Raw genomic sequence first — 14,373 nt, forward strand, 5'->3', positions numbered from 1 at the left:
TGTAATCATCGTTGTACTACACCGGCATTCGACCAAAAAACTACAAGTTCCATGACAAACGCGCATGACTTATGATTGACATATTATTCAGCCAATCACATGTCCCTAAAAGCAGAGGGCTAGAGACAGAGGCAGTGTTGCCAGATTGTGAGAGAGAAATAAGCAACCAGGTAGAGTTGCAATACCAACCCTTGACAGCCCATACATCCTAACAGAAAAGTCCTATATCTGACTGTATTAAACGACATTAATCTCACCAAGTTTTTGTTTCCTAAAAATCCTAAAAACGTTGTTAAATACAATCAGATAGGACTTTTCTGTTTGGATGTATGGGCTGTCAAGGGTTGGTATTGCAACTCTAGATTCAAGATATTAAAAACAGAATCTAAGAGTTGCTTGCAGCTAGGGGTCCCTGGCACAACATATTTTCAGATGGGGGTCCGAGGACAAATACATATTATTTGGGGGCATGAAAATATGTAAACAATATTACACAAGAAGGCCAAATAAGCAACTACCAATATTGATAAGCAACTTTACAGTAAAACAAGCCCAAAGTCGCTTATAATAAGCGGACATGGCAACACCGGACAGAGGCGGGCCAAAGTGTCACAAGAAAGGAGAGACTATCCGGCGGGCAAACGCGGTAAATGTTGTATTTCACGCGTTGAAAGGCAAGTTTACAATTGTGGCTTTTAAACTGTGCATTTCCTTGGACCGCGGTCGACGTGACATGTCGGCGAGAGAAGCGGCTCGTTGCGCGGCAGGCAGAGCGACATTAAGCCCACGAGGGACTGTTGTCCAACGAGAGTAACTGAGAAGGAAGGGAAAGAGAGAAGAAGGGCCCGTCGTAGCAGCAAGCCTGGGAGACCTGCGGGGAAAAGTGTGTAGCGCCGCCTGACGACCGACCGCCCAGGACCGGGGCTCCCAGCTCAGGAAACCGCGGTGCCGAGAATTAACCTAAACAAGCTCTTCAGCATCGGGGGGAGCGCCGCCAACAGCTCTCCATATGCCATCACATACTGGATAACCCGGCTGACACGGAATGAAACATTAATGTAACGCGCGAGTGTTACTGAATGATCCTCGCATGGTTCGGGTTGCGACTGTCACATTAATAATAGGCCTCGTTTGTTTTAAAAGCGTTCGTTAGGTCTGCACGCCGGGCTGTTATTGTTGCCGACGTTTTCTGTGAAACCATAAGTGAGACATTTTTTTGTACGAGATGAAATGCACTAGTTGAAAACCACTATGACGACGATTGTATGATGGTCTTTCTAGTGCCCACGCCCGCCCCACCCTTTGCTAACACTGACTGATAATAAACTGTATGACCAAGTAATGGTACTAACCATATGGAATAAGCTATTTTTTTTATTGTTGTGTCTTTAACCACAACGTTATACTGATCCGAATGTAAATGAAGTAGCAGACGAGATTGGGATTCACAGCATCAACTCTTTTGCTCTTTCACACACGAGTTAGACGGGGGTTGACGTCTAACCGGCAAGTTGCATGACACAACTGTTGATCGATTAGAGACATCATCACAACACAGCCACCATGGCTGAGCAGACAGAGGACCCGGAGGGTGTTTATGTGGAGCATCAGTACATGTGCAGTGAGTGCCACCAGCTCTTCAACACACTGGAAGATGTCCTGGTCCACCAGCAGATCCACACCGGCGTGGAAGGGGATGCGGAGTCCGTGACCATACACGACATGTCGGAGATGGGAGGAGAGAGCCAGCAGTACCAGTGTCTGGAGTGTGGAGCCCTGCTGATGAACCCAGAGGAGCTGCTGCAGCACCAGGAGATGCACATGAGAGAGGCTGGGATGGAGGTGGAACACCAAGGTGAGACAAAGTGGTGTGTGTGTGTGTGTGTGTGTGTGTGTGTGTGTGTGTGTGTGTGTGTGTGTGTACACATGTGTGTTCAAAATTAGTGTGGGAGCTGAATGGGTAGAGAGGCCGCCTGGGAAACGGAAGGTCCCAGGTTAGATTCCCGGTCCAGGCAATGTGTCAAGGTGCCCCTGAGCAAGACAATTACTCTTGCTATTTGTACACTATTATAATAACCGCAATGTTAAACTCTGTATGCTAACTGCTGCTTTTTTACGATCTGTTCATGTTCAAGCTCATATTCACACAGTGTAAACTTGTGAATGATATTCACACAGTGTAAACTTGTGAATGATATTCACACAGTGTAAACTTGTGAATGATATATTGAAATACTGGGGTAGGCGAATTGCTTAATCCTCCCCTAAGACATCATTTAGTATTTTGAGAATTTGAGGTGAGGTTTGTGTTTCTTAAAAATCGTATTCTTAATTTCATTTCTCATAATTTACAATTTAGGCATTTAGCCAGAGCACTTACAAAGTGCAAGCTAAGAGTAAGCAGCGAGAACCAGAGAGAAAAGTGATTAGCGTTAAGATAATTACACTGCTATGTACTATTAATTAACTATGATCAAACCTAGCATCTGTCTAGATAACCTACTTGGCATTTGTACACAAACATCTATCTATATAATACACATAGCAAATCAAGTGAATCAAATCACCAAATAAAAGACATAAATGCTACAGCTTGGCAGCAAGGAGGGAGAAGAGTCTTGGACGCTTGAAGTTGGGCTGCAACTATCAATGATTTTCTCAGCAGTAATTCTACCGATCACTTTGTATCCCATGGTTTTCCTCCAGAGTTGTGTGAGGTCCTGGAGACGGAGGGGGGAGGTGGTTCAGAGACGGGACCAGTTCAGTACCAGTGTCTGGACTGCCTGGCTCTGTTTGACTCTCCTGATGTGTGGCTGGAGCACAGGCAGACACACAGCCGCAGCAGCACACACAGCAGCACAGAGACCACGGTATGGGATAGGGCTGACCATTCAAAGTGTTCTTTGTTGCTATGGTAATCGATGCCGATAAAACTGTTTATTTAATTTTTGTATCGCCCCTCCAAAATAGTCGAGGGGAATCAACATCAATTAGTTCTTCTGATTAAAAAGGTATTTTTGAATTAGATTTAATAATTTGGGAGAAACTAACAGTCTATATACATGGTGAAATGTTCCTTTACTGTAGTTGGGAAATCAAAAACCTGGATTAAGTTGTTGTTTGCAACATATATCATATAAAAGACTTAAAAATGGTAGCCACAGTGCCACACACACTTTTATTTAGACTGACAAGTCGTTGAAACAAAATGCGGATGAAATGCATAATTTGCATTAAGAGTTTTGGAGTGTGCTCCATTGTGCCCTTACAGGGATATGGGAACTCATACGTTTTATATCATCAGTCAATGTATGATTGTTTTGTTTCTTCCCGTCGATGTTTTTGGTTGATTTGATGCGAGTTCATTTCAGGATTACATGTAAACCACATATTCCTCCGTCATAACAGGAATATGTGCTCCAGCCCGATGGCACGATCACCCCTCTGAACAGTGTGCAGAACTACATCTTGAGTGAACAGCAGGCAGGGGAGATCTTGGCACAGGTACTTGGTGGTAGTGTACACGCCTCATTTCAGGGGAATGGAGGGCAGAAATGTATGGAATAAAGAGAGTTTAGAGCTTTCAGAACCATTACATATCCTTTTGTATCCTCCCCGCTTTCTATCCCAGGTCCTGGCCCAGCAGCAGCAGCAGCAGCAGCGACAGCAGCAGCAGCAGAGACTTAAACAACAACAACAACAACAACAGAGGAAGCGTCAGACTGTCCCCAAGCTTGCTGCCAAACCTCCTCGTTCCGCCCTGCTCCCTCCGGTGTCTGCCAGCCCCGGCTCAGCCACCATGCACCTGCAGATCCTTACGGCCCAGGCCCTGGCAGACAGCTCCACCACGCCCAGGCTGCACCACGCCAAGCTGATGCCCGCTCTGCTCGGCTCCTCGGCAAAGCTGGAGAATGGCCTCCAGAGGGTGGAGCTGAGACTGGCCCCTGGTGGCCAGTTAATGAAACTGCAGCAACACCACCAACCACAACAGCAGCAGCAGCAGACAGAGGTGGTGGTCATCCACCCGTACGAGTGCTCTGAGTGCCTGCTCCTCTTCCAAACCCCAGAGGACTTCCTCCAGCACCAGGGGGTGCACTTTCTGGGTCAGGACAAGGAGAGCGGGGATGCGGCAGGGGTAATGTCGGGTTACGAGGAGGAGCGGGGGAGGGAGGACGCGGCGGACAAGCCCGCTGAGGAGCTGAGGCCGAAGCAGCAGGCGGAGGAGAAGAAGGCGTGGGCCAAGCGGCAGCAGTGTGACATCTGCAAGCGCACCTTCACCTCCGTCAATCGACTGGCCGCGCACAAGCGCGTGCACGAGCAGGGCACGCACGAGTGCCCCGAGTGTGGAAAGATGTTCAAGAAGGCCACCACGCTGCAGACCCACATGCGCACACACTCGGGCGTGGCCAGGTACCTGTGTGTGGACTGCGGTCACGGGTTCACCACTGAGATGACCCTCATCACGCACAGGTAGGAGGGAAGGGAATGTCCACTAACAGCACTGACCAGTAGAAATACTAGTCCAATCCGAATTAAAATTTAATTCAGGCGTTATGTAGGACCAGTACAGTTTGCCAATGTTGTACGTTTTTCCTTTAATCTTACTTGTTTTGTAGGTTATTTAAACCATTCTTATTAATACATTATAATAATATTAGACACATTAGTTACTGTGTAAGTAATTAATGCAACTCCTCCTATTGTGTAATAATGTGCTCTATGACGTGAATGTGATTTTGAAAGTGCAATTTTTGGGCAGTTAATACCTTCAAAGGCATTAATGAACCTGTACGTATATTAGCTCATTGCAAAGCAAAATGTTGCCATTGTTTACAGTAGCTTAACGGCAGTCATTCTTCATGTCTCCCATTTGTCTCTAATTCCTGTGCTTGTCTTTCATTCCCTCACAGGAAGTCCCACATGGCGGACCCCCTGCATAAGTGTCAGTTCTGCAACAAAACGTTCACCAACATGACCAAGTTCCTGTACCACCGGCGCACACACCTCGACCGCACAAGCGGCGCCACCGTCCCCGTCTCCATGGTAGCAGAATAAGCCCATACCCTCCCCATCAGGCTTGTCAGTAGCTTCAAAACGGACTTTCTGTTCTTTAAGCCGGGATCACACTTCATCCGTCATACATGGACGCTGCTACTTCACAACTATGCATTAAGTTGTAAGCAAGGCTCCAAGCAGCTGTCATTGCAACTTTGATGGACTGATGATGATATACTCTCATTATGAAAGATTTATTTATATCTAACAAAAGAATGGAAACGGCTATCACGTTATGGAGACAAAATTGGATGTATGCAAGGTCTGTGTTGCAAATTTATTGCGTGGTCGACATTCTCATTTGAAATGAGTTGGCTTCCACCATAGGGTCATGCACTCCACGTATTAAGTGTGATCCAGTGCTAAGTCCAGTGCTAAGTCGTAAACACTTAATGGTTTCTTTTGCGGACTGTCGTTTTAAGGTCATTTAGAATGTCCTACATTTATAGCGGTGAGGCAAATTTATTACTACAAGTTGTTTTGTAATTTGAGCAATCTGTGAACTGAAGCCTAACCACTTAAGCCCTGTTTCATATTTCGTTGTACGATGGTCTCGTACAGTGAAAATAGCCGTTCTACAAGCTCACGATGCGTGAGCTTGTACGTAGTCTATTTTTGCTATTTTCTTTTGATTGTGGAAAATGTTCACCTACAAATAATGCTCAAAACAGGGACTCCAGGTTGAAAGTGGTTAATCTACAGCTGAATTTCTTGTATTTACAGTCAGTCTAGGTGGTGTGACAGACAGCTTAATGCTGTGGTTGCACTCGCTGGGTAAATGCCTGAAAATTTGGTGGTTTGAGATATACTGTCTGCTGATCCTCCATAGGTCCCTGCCCCCAGTAAAGCATCTCCATCTACCCTGGCCATCCTCCTGAGAGCCAGGGAGAGGAGGGAAGCCAGCCACGCCCAGCTGGCTCCTCTCACCGACGTGGAGATGGAGAACATGGGAGAGGAGGACACGGCCCACAGCAGCTCCCAAAAAGGATCTGATGAGGGTGAGGAGGAGGAGAGGCGGGGGGAGAAGCGCAGCGAGGATATGGCTACGGCTACACCATCCTCAGCAGCTGACAGTGTCCCCCTACAGGTGGAGGAGACCTCTGAGATGGACGTGGCTGTGAAGTCTGCCTCCCTGGAGGATGGCAGTGCGGGGGCTTCTTCCGTCTCCTCTGATCCAGCAGGGGCCACTCCAGCTGGGCTCCCTCCCGACAACAAGGGTGTCGGGAGGGAGTCCTTCCCTTCCCACCTCCAGCTGCTTCACCACCAGCGAAAGTCGCGCGGCTTCCTCTGCGGCGTCTGCGGGAAGTCGTTCAAGAAGCAGATCCACGTGCGCAACCACCTGCGCACCCACACGGGCGAGAGGCCCTTCCAGTGCGCGGACTGCGGCAAGACGTTCTCGTCGCTCGCCAACCTGACGCGACACAACCTCACTCACTCGGGCGTGCGGCCGTACCACTGCGACGTCTGCGACCGCACTTTCTCCCAGTCGTCCAACCTGCGTCAGCACAGCCTCCTGCATTCCAACGTCACCAAGCTGTCCTGCCCCGACTGCCCCGCCGCCTTCCGCTGGGCCGCCAAGCTAGCCGCTCACCGCTACACCCAGCACCCGGGGGCCCCGGCCCCCTTCCCCTGCTCGCACTGTGACGCCGGCTTCCTGACCAGGAGGCAGAGGGAAAACCACTGTCTGGAGCTGCACACCGCCCTGGCCCAGGTCGGTGCGGGCGGAGAGGCGGGCACGCCTTCCGCCTCCGAGCCTTCTACCTCGGCCGCTGGAGAGGGAGAGCCGGGGGCTTCGGGAGCCGCTTTGGCGAGGGGAGGGTTAGATTGCAACATCTGTGGGAAGAAGCTCAACTCCGTCGCCAACCTGCGGCTCCACCGGCTGAGCCACTTTGCCGTGGGCCCTGGACGGCCCCGGGGCAGCACTTCGGGCAAGAGGCCCAAAGCCCACCAATGCCCCGTCTGCGGTAAGCCGTTTGTCTCGGCCTCTGGGTTGGCGCTCCATCAGAGGGTCCACACCGGAGAGCGGCCCTTCCCCTGTCAGGTGTGCGGCAAGCGCTTCCGCCAGAACACGCACCTGCGGGAGCACCTGCGCACGCACTCGGGCGAGCGTCCGTTCCGCTGCGAGGTGTGCGGCAAGGGGTTCATCCAGAGCATGCACCTGGCCGAGCACAGGCGCACACACACTGGCGAGCGGCCGCACGCGTGTCCACAGTGCGGAAAGGCCTTCAAGACCTTCTCCAACCTGCGGAACCACAAGAAGACCCACGCCCGGCAACAGAGGCGGGACGAGGAGGCCGCCGCCAGGGAAACCAACTCCGCCGTGGCACTGGTGGACGCCTCGGCCGTAGGGCTGGCCAATGGGCAGCCTCAACTCATCACCATCCAGACCACCAGCCTGCCACAGGTCAGATTGGACTATTATTATTATTTCGTTGCTGTCAGGCAGAAACCTCTTATCTCCATATTCTAACTTTTTGTGTTTTTTTCCCTCTAAATTAATGCCCTACTTAATCATACTACAGCGTCACACAAAAGCATCAGATTCACAAGCTCGAAACGTGTCGCTTGTCGATCTGCTACTTTTGCTGCTAATTTGAATACTGAACAGTTACAGGACATATGAGGTTTCCACCCGACAGACGATTTATTTATTTATTCTAATTATCATGTCAGTTCAGACCAACAATAGATGGTTATTTAAACTAATCGATAAATGTTTAATAAATAATACATTTTGTGGGGAAAATGTGAAATTTCGCTTTTACATTTTTAAGTTGAAACTAAATAGTTAAAATAGCCTATCTACAAGCTCATAATGCATCACATTTGCGACATGTTAAGCTTGTAGATTGTCTATTTCTGTGATCTTTGCTCATTTGGTTGGCACAATAGTTTTGCATAGACACCAATATAGCACAGTTGTTTTATTGGAAATAAACTGCACAGGTCTGTAGAACATATTGTAACACTATAATTGCCACTAGTAACCAAACATTACTAGAAATAAATGAATGCAGACACTATTAAAAACTCCTTAAACCCTATGCCTATATACTTAATTGACTGGAGTCCCCCAGGGGTCTATACTAGGCCCCCTCCTTTCTTTTCTTAGACCAAATCCCTTTGGCAAAAATAGCTGATCTATCCACAAGTTTCCTAGGGCATTATGGGCATCACTTCCTGTCGATCTGATCCCCGATACCTGATCAAATCGACAGGAAGTGATAACCATAATGCCCTAGGAAACTTGTGGATAGGTCGGCTATTATCGCTGAATGTTCACCCCCAGAATACCTTGAAAGGACCCTTGACCTCCCATATGACCCCCATATATATATACAGTAAATAAATATGACTTATTTCTCATCACCAAGCCAACGTGTCTCTGTCTCTTCTTCCCTCTCCAGACCCAGGGCACACCCACCATCATGTGTAACGAGTTTGGAGAGACCATCGCCATCATTGAGACCAGCGAGGGCGGGGCCCTGCCCCTGGAACAGGCCCTGGAGATCTACCACACAGCACTGGAGAATGGCCTCGCCATGGAGGCTGTGGCAGGAATGCAGCTCCTCTGAGAGGGCAATATAGGGAGGAACCTTTTTCATTTCAACGACCCCCAGTTTGATATTTTAGGCCACGGAACCCCACTCGATCCACTTGGTTCCATCTGTACACTCAAGCCATCTTGGAAGTGTGACCGAACAGTCTGAACATACAGTACCGATCGAAGGACAGACGACAAAAAGCCTTACGCCCTTATGCACATTTATCCACTATCCAGAGGACGGGTGACAATAAGCGAGCAAGGTGAGGACAGGACACGTGGTACATGAGGATTGGAACCCAGAACCTTTTCTGTCCCACCTGGACTGGGAGAGTGGAATACCAGGCCAGCTCACCGTCCTGAGAGGAACTGTACTGATTCATGTTACGAAATTGGGTGGACCACCCTGCCCGACCAAGGAATAGAGCACTATAGTTCCTGTGCGTGACAAGGGTATAGATTTTACAAATGCATTATAAACTGACGCACTGTCCACGTTAACAGTACCCGGGAGATAAAGCTCTGAAGTTATTTTTCTCAGCGTCACTACTCAGGCAATTAACTGCTTTTTAGCGTTGTCCTGTGGGAAGCTCTTTTATGAGCTGCTCGAAGGAAAGTGGTTCGATTCAGAAGTAATTTGAAATACCAAACGGTGTTTGTTCAGATTATACAGTGACCTTATCTAATTTAGATGGCCAAATTCCGTTTTGTGTCAGACAGGCATTATCAGGCAGTCGTTCAAGTCCACTCACCGCCTCGAGGGAATGGAGGTCTGCATGACAATGAGTCTGCACTGCAGCTCAGTTGTGGATGCCTGATGCTTGATTTATGCTTTGGTTGCTCATCCTGTCGCGCACGGGAAATGGCAGATCTACAAGCTCACAATGCATGGTGCTGCGACGTGTTGAGTCTGTAGATTGGCTATTATCGGTGCGCAACACTGTCTTGCAACTAGGTATGAATCAGGTTTGACTCAGACGTAGTCGAAGGAGAATTCTCGGTTTGACAGTGTTCCACAGACATGTTAACAGTTGGGGGGCCTTTGGCTGGGCCACAGGTCAAGGTAATTTGTGCTGTGTATGATGAATGATGTTGAATTTGTCAAATGGATGCGATTTTCTTTTTACATTTGATCAAATTGTTTACTATACTGTCGATGCGTTGCATCATGTAATATGTTGTAAATAAATAAAACCAATAAATGTTTTCCATGATCCTGTATCAGCTTTTATTGCCAATGTAACTCCTTCAGTCAGAAGCCCAAGTTATTTACCGATACACAAGCTAATATCTGAGCTATTCAGAAGTATATTTATACAACTGGTTGTCATGAAGTGGGTAGGCTCATTTGACGTGCTTTCTGTAAATTGCAGACACATTAAAATCACATTGCCAGCAGTAAGGTAATGCAATTAGAGAATTGCCATCTTGTTTGAGGACGATTGTGATAGGCATGGATATCAGGTATGAGGCTAAATTAAAGTATATACTTCAGAAGTCCAAGTTTACCAGGCCACTTGCTTTGCAGATAAACGACTACTCCGAATTGATACTTTGTTACCCGTTGATTGACCAAGTGATTAAGACATCCACCTCCAGAGCATTAAGCCTGATTTATTCTTTGTAGATCTTGGCCATTTGTTGTATGACGGTATCATCATACAACAAATTATGAATTAGGCTTTAAAGGTAAGGTGGTATTCTTCTAGTAATCACTGCTATAGTGTTTGTTCAGTAACGGTCTCCCTGTCTCTCAAAATACATTTTCAGATTGTAAATTTAAACCAATAAGGAGAGTACCCATTTATCAGTTTAACATTTGTAGTATTACAGTTCCAATTTCTTTGTGTAATCACTTCCCATTTCACTTGTTTAACTGACTTGTATCCTGTGAGAGTTCCATCTCCTGATCGGATAACATTGGTATCCCAATTTACTAAAGAGCTAGGGAGACTTCTGTTACTGAACTGAACTCTATAGCAACGATTACTATCAGAATATAGAGCTATTTAACGCTCATTTTAACAAAGAAATGATCTCTAATCCTACCTTTAATCCCGTCTTGGCATCTCTTCACTGTCAACTACCTAATCTGTTCTAAGAGTAAAAATACAAAGGGAAGTGTGTAATGGTGTCATGGACTGCATTATGTGCTAGCTAGTATGTTTTGACTGGTGAATGAATATGTATGGCACAAAGTCATGACAGGTTTGTTTTTCATTTTCAACTTGACCAATGGAGAATCAGCTGTCGATCACCAGTGATAGCAACAAGATGAGCATTTAATTGAACACCTAGTTTTATTTGTATACTGAAAGATACAGATACAAACTTAAATTATTGATATAAAGTCCTCTCTTGCATACTGTAACAGCAAAACAAGGAGTATAACACAAAAACGTTAATATCCATATTTATTACTGTAGGTCCCCCCTCCCACTTCATGTGTACGGTGTGTATTTTACCTTCGGTAACGGGTGTCTTTAAAAGTCAACTTAAGCTCAATTACACTTTTTTTTCCTTAATAATATAGCGAGTCTATTGACTCCACAGTAAATATGTACAACACAACCAAGTCTTGCACAAAGACACAACCAATATTAGATCCAACCCGGTTTCTCTTTGTGATTAACGCCCTCCCCCCTCAGGTTCTCTCCGCACGCACAAGAAAAAAAACAATAAAAAGGAGGTGCGGAGAGAGAGCAATAAAGTGACAAAGGGAGGAGGGAGGGAAGGAAAAGAGGTGTCGGGGAGGACAAACACGTAGCGAGTCTAAGAATCAAACTTAGTACAGGGGAGTGAGCTAAAATAGCAGGATGTGTGTGTGTTTGGGGTTGGAATACAAGGTGGTCTAGTGAAACATACTGCTTATTACCGCTGAATGAATACAAAAAAGGTCCCCGTTTTCCTCATTGAAATTGATGAATTACAATGTATTAAAAAAAAAAAGTGCACCACAGGTCCTTGCAGAGGTGAAGGATTCACTAGAGTAGGAGGAGATGGGACCTGCCTCCACGATAATAAAAACAAAACTACCAGGAATAATAAAGTAGCTGGCAGAGAGACCAGCATCCAGGACCAGGGTGCACTATGATGGACAAAGACAAAAAGGAGTAAATATAGTTGGAATAATACAGTAAAACATCATGAACTGGAGAGAGTAAATGCAAATGCAATGCTTGATAAAAAACAATCAAATTTGTTCTCTTTAAAAAAAACTAAAACAAAGTTAATAAAACTGCTTGGCAACAGAGGGCCGTGGGGCCCCGTCGACCTTGGCTTCCACTGCTTTCATGACACAAACCCTGGTGAACCAACGCGGTTGAGGCCAGTAAGAAAAAAAGATTCAGTCCAATCAGGAGCCAGGATGTGCCTGTTTTCCGACTCTCTGCCCTGCCTCCTTCCTTCATGGCTAGCGAATGAGAGGCACAGGAATGCCTGGGGTTTCCTACCTACTGGCATCTGCTTTCAGGCCAATCATGGGAAGAGAGGTCTTGGCCAGATGGATAAGATATAATATATATTCATATATTTGTTCCATATATATTTGCAGGAATGATGGCACTGCCAAAAAAAAAACTACGTTCACTTCAAAGTCTTTTGTTGCGGTTTTTCTTTCAGTCAGTCATTCAGTCGTTACAAGACCTCCCCCCCAAAAGGTCATCGTTTCAAACGATTCAAACGGAGAGAAGGGGGGGGGAACCAATAAATGGATCTCTATGTCGATCCGTCTCCGCCAGTCCGGTCAAATCATGTCTTCCTGCCGCCGAGGGCCCAGCCCCCAAGAACGAATATCAGCTGATGACAGGCTGTTCCTCTCAAAACAAAGACACTTCATTGAATTTATTCCTAAAATCCTATTAGTATAAAACAAAAACAAATGACCAAAAAAACAAACCATCAATGGTTAATGAGAGAGCTCTAAAAATGACTTTTCCACTGTCTCACAATGGAATTTATATGCCAGAGTCTCTTGGGTCTAAAATATGATATTCCTGCTCGCGGGCAGATGAACAGAACAGTCAATTAGTTCAACTGGCATCAAACGGAAGCCTTGTACAAGGTCACTAATACAGGGTTCTAATTCAAGTTTGGGGATTTGAGTCTGCAGTCTGTGTCACTGTGTGTGTGTCACTGTGTGTGTGTGTGTGTGTGTGTGTGTGTGTGTGTGTGTGTGTGTGTGTGTGTGTGTGTGTGTGTGTGTGTGTGTGTGTGCATTTTCAAATGTGCGTGTATGTCGATGTAATGTGAGTTTTCTGTGCCACTGGCATTTCACATGTCCTTTTTTTTGGTATGACTGGAATTCAACTTATTGAATAACAAAACACATCAATGCCCCGTATGTTGCATTACATCCTCCTCTTCGACATGGCTCACTCCTTTTCAACGTCGCTCTCCGTTCTCTGAAGTCGGCCGCTTGGGATGGAAAATAAACGCAACGTGTCTGGCCCAAGAGGAGAGGTTAAAAGAGTGGGAGTGGCAGAGTGGAGAGAGGGGTGTGCGGAGTATGTGCCACTTCCAACACAATCTAAATCGGTCAGGTTTTTTTCCCCTCATCTAGAGGACTCCTGTGATTCCCGCATATCTTCTGGACTCCCTTCTCCCTCGGCTTCTTCGCTCCCCGGCGGCTCCCCTCCTTCTCCGCCTCTGGATCCTCCGTCTCCCATCTGGGACATCCCTGAGGGCCCGGGGAGGGAAAGAAGAAGGTCCCCTCCCATCCCGCCGGCGGCAGCGATCTCGGAGGGTGCGGCCGTCTGCATGATCTTCTGCCGCACCTCCCTGATCTTCAGCTGCAGACACACCTTGGTGGGGAAGATGTCCGAATAGCGCGTCTGGAAGGCTGCCGTGGCCTGGGCTGCAGGACGAGAGGGGAGTTATGAATAAAAAACACGACACTGCAGGATCTTGACACACTAAAAACAAAACAACTTCCAGATTAACCACTTGAACTCTAGTGTCCCCATCCTAGGGCGGACGTTTGGTGAAAATAGCAGATCTACAAGCATAGCATCAAACATTGCCATAGCGTCAAACACTGGAGCCTCCATGCAAGGGAATGTGGTCAATGTAGTCATAAAAGTAAATGGCATTTCCCGGTCTAGATGTGTTGCTTTGTGCACTGTATTGTCTTGTGCAAATTACAACTTTTGAGACCAAATTAAACGAAGTGGAAAAACCACTGCTATGGGAAAAGTTTTACTTGGCACTTGACTTCGATTGTAAACTGTTTCTCTCTGCCTGACATAAAACTATCTTGTGACTGCAGTCCAATATGTTGAAGCTATTCAGTTAAACAGGAGCCGAGTTATCTTGTGTTTTGGGTACCTCCCTTAAACCTTACTCTCAGACAACTGCTGAGACCCTTCAGGTCTTAACATCTACAATGCTTGCAAACATCAAAGAAAAGAGGAAAAGTGTGTTCACCTTTATGGATTAATCTCATACTTGGGTACGAATATAAATCTAGAAACATTGCCAGTGGGATTTCCATAACACCATCTTAGGAGATTCGTAATCAACTAACATTTATTTGTGTGTTTTCCCCCCATTCTCTCCGCAATTCAGTTGTTTTCAATTGGCACAGTGTACCGTGGGACCTCGTCACTTCCAACCACCCTACTGCTAGTCTGGGAAAGGGGTAGAATACCATGTGCCTCCGACAAACACGGAGTCACCAGCCACTTATCTTCTTTCTGACAGCAAGGAGTTTCACCCGGAGAGAAAGGGGTCATGCTGTCTCCCTCCTCACTGAACAGCGACCCCACCAACCAGCA

At 46.7% G+C, this 14,373-nt stretch overlaps 2 protein-coding genes across 3 annotated transcripts in view; one reads left to right on the forward strand and one right to left on the reverse strand.

The window, feature by feature from the left end:
* The first annotated feature begins 624 nt into the window (after nucleotides 1-624).
* Nucleotides 625-9,813, forward strand: znf526 (zinc finger protein 526). Of its 2 annotated transcripts, none has more exons than XM_080425629.1 (7): nucleotides 625-1,855; nucleotides 2,707-2,870; nucleotides 3,409-3,519; nucleotides 3,653-4,470; nucleotides 4,911-5,043; nucleotides 5,885-7,459; nucleotides 8,463-9,813. In XM_080425629.1, exons 1-7 carry the CDS (start codon nucleotides 1,564-1,566, stop codon nucleotides 8,628-8,630), a joined length of 3,261 nt encoding a protein of 1,086 aa, XP_080281755.1. In that variant the 5' UTR covers nucleotides 625-1,563; the 3' UTR covers nucleotides 8,631-9,813. The 2 variants fall into 2 exon arrangements, with proteins under 2 accessions (XP_080281755.1, XP_080281754.1); XM_080425628.1 differs by having other exon boundaries at nucleotides 3,409-3,504; nucleotides 3,632-4,470.
* Nucleotides 9,814-10,863: 1,050 nt separating this feature from the next.
* cicb (capicua transcriptional repressor b) overlaps nucleotides 10,864-14,373 on the reverse strand; it is a 59,640-nt gene continuing 56,130 nt past the window's right edge. Inside the window, exon 21 of the mRNA XM_080425627.1 lies at nucleotides 10,864-13,454. Coding sequence (XP_080281753.1) covers nucleotides 13,153-13,454 — 302 coding nt within the window. The 3' untranslated portion in view covers nucleotides 10,864-13,152. The remainder of the gene's footprint in view (nucleotides 13,455-14,373) is intronic.

Source organism: Gymnoscopelus braueri (genome assembly GCF_963280865.1).
Source record: "Gymnoscopelus braueri genome assembly, chromosome: 4".
NCBI lineage: Eukaryota > Metazoa > Chordata > Actinopteri > Myctophiformes > Myctophidae > Gymnoscopelus > Gymnoscopelus braueri.

Excerpts from the sequence above, each read along its gene's own strand:
- znf526 (XM_080425628.1), top strand. The coding sequence starts at position 1,564 with ATGGCTGAGCAGACAGAGGACCCGGAGGGTGTTTATGTGGAGCATCAG. Across the intron at positions 5,044-5,884 it reads CCACCGTCCCCGTCTCCATG|GTCCCTGCCCCCAGTAAAGC; the intron begins GTAGCAGAATAA and ends GATCCTCCATAG. Across the intron at positions 7,460-8,462 it reads AGACCACCAGCCTGCCACAG|ACCCAGGGCACACCCACCAT; the intron begins GTCAGATTGGAC and ends TTCCCTCTCCAG.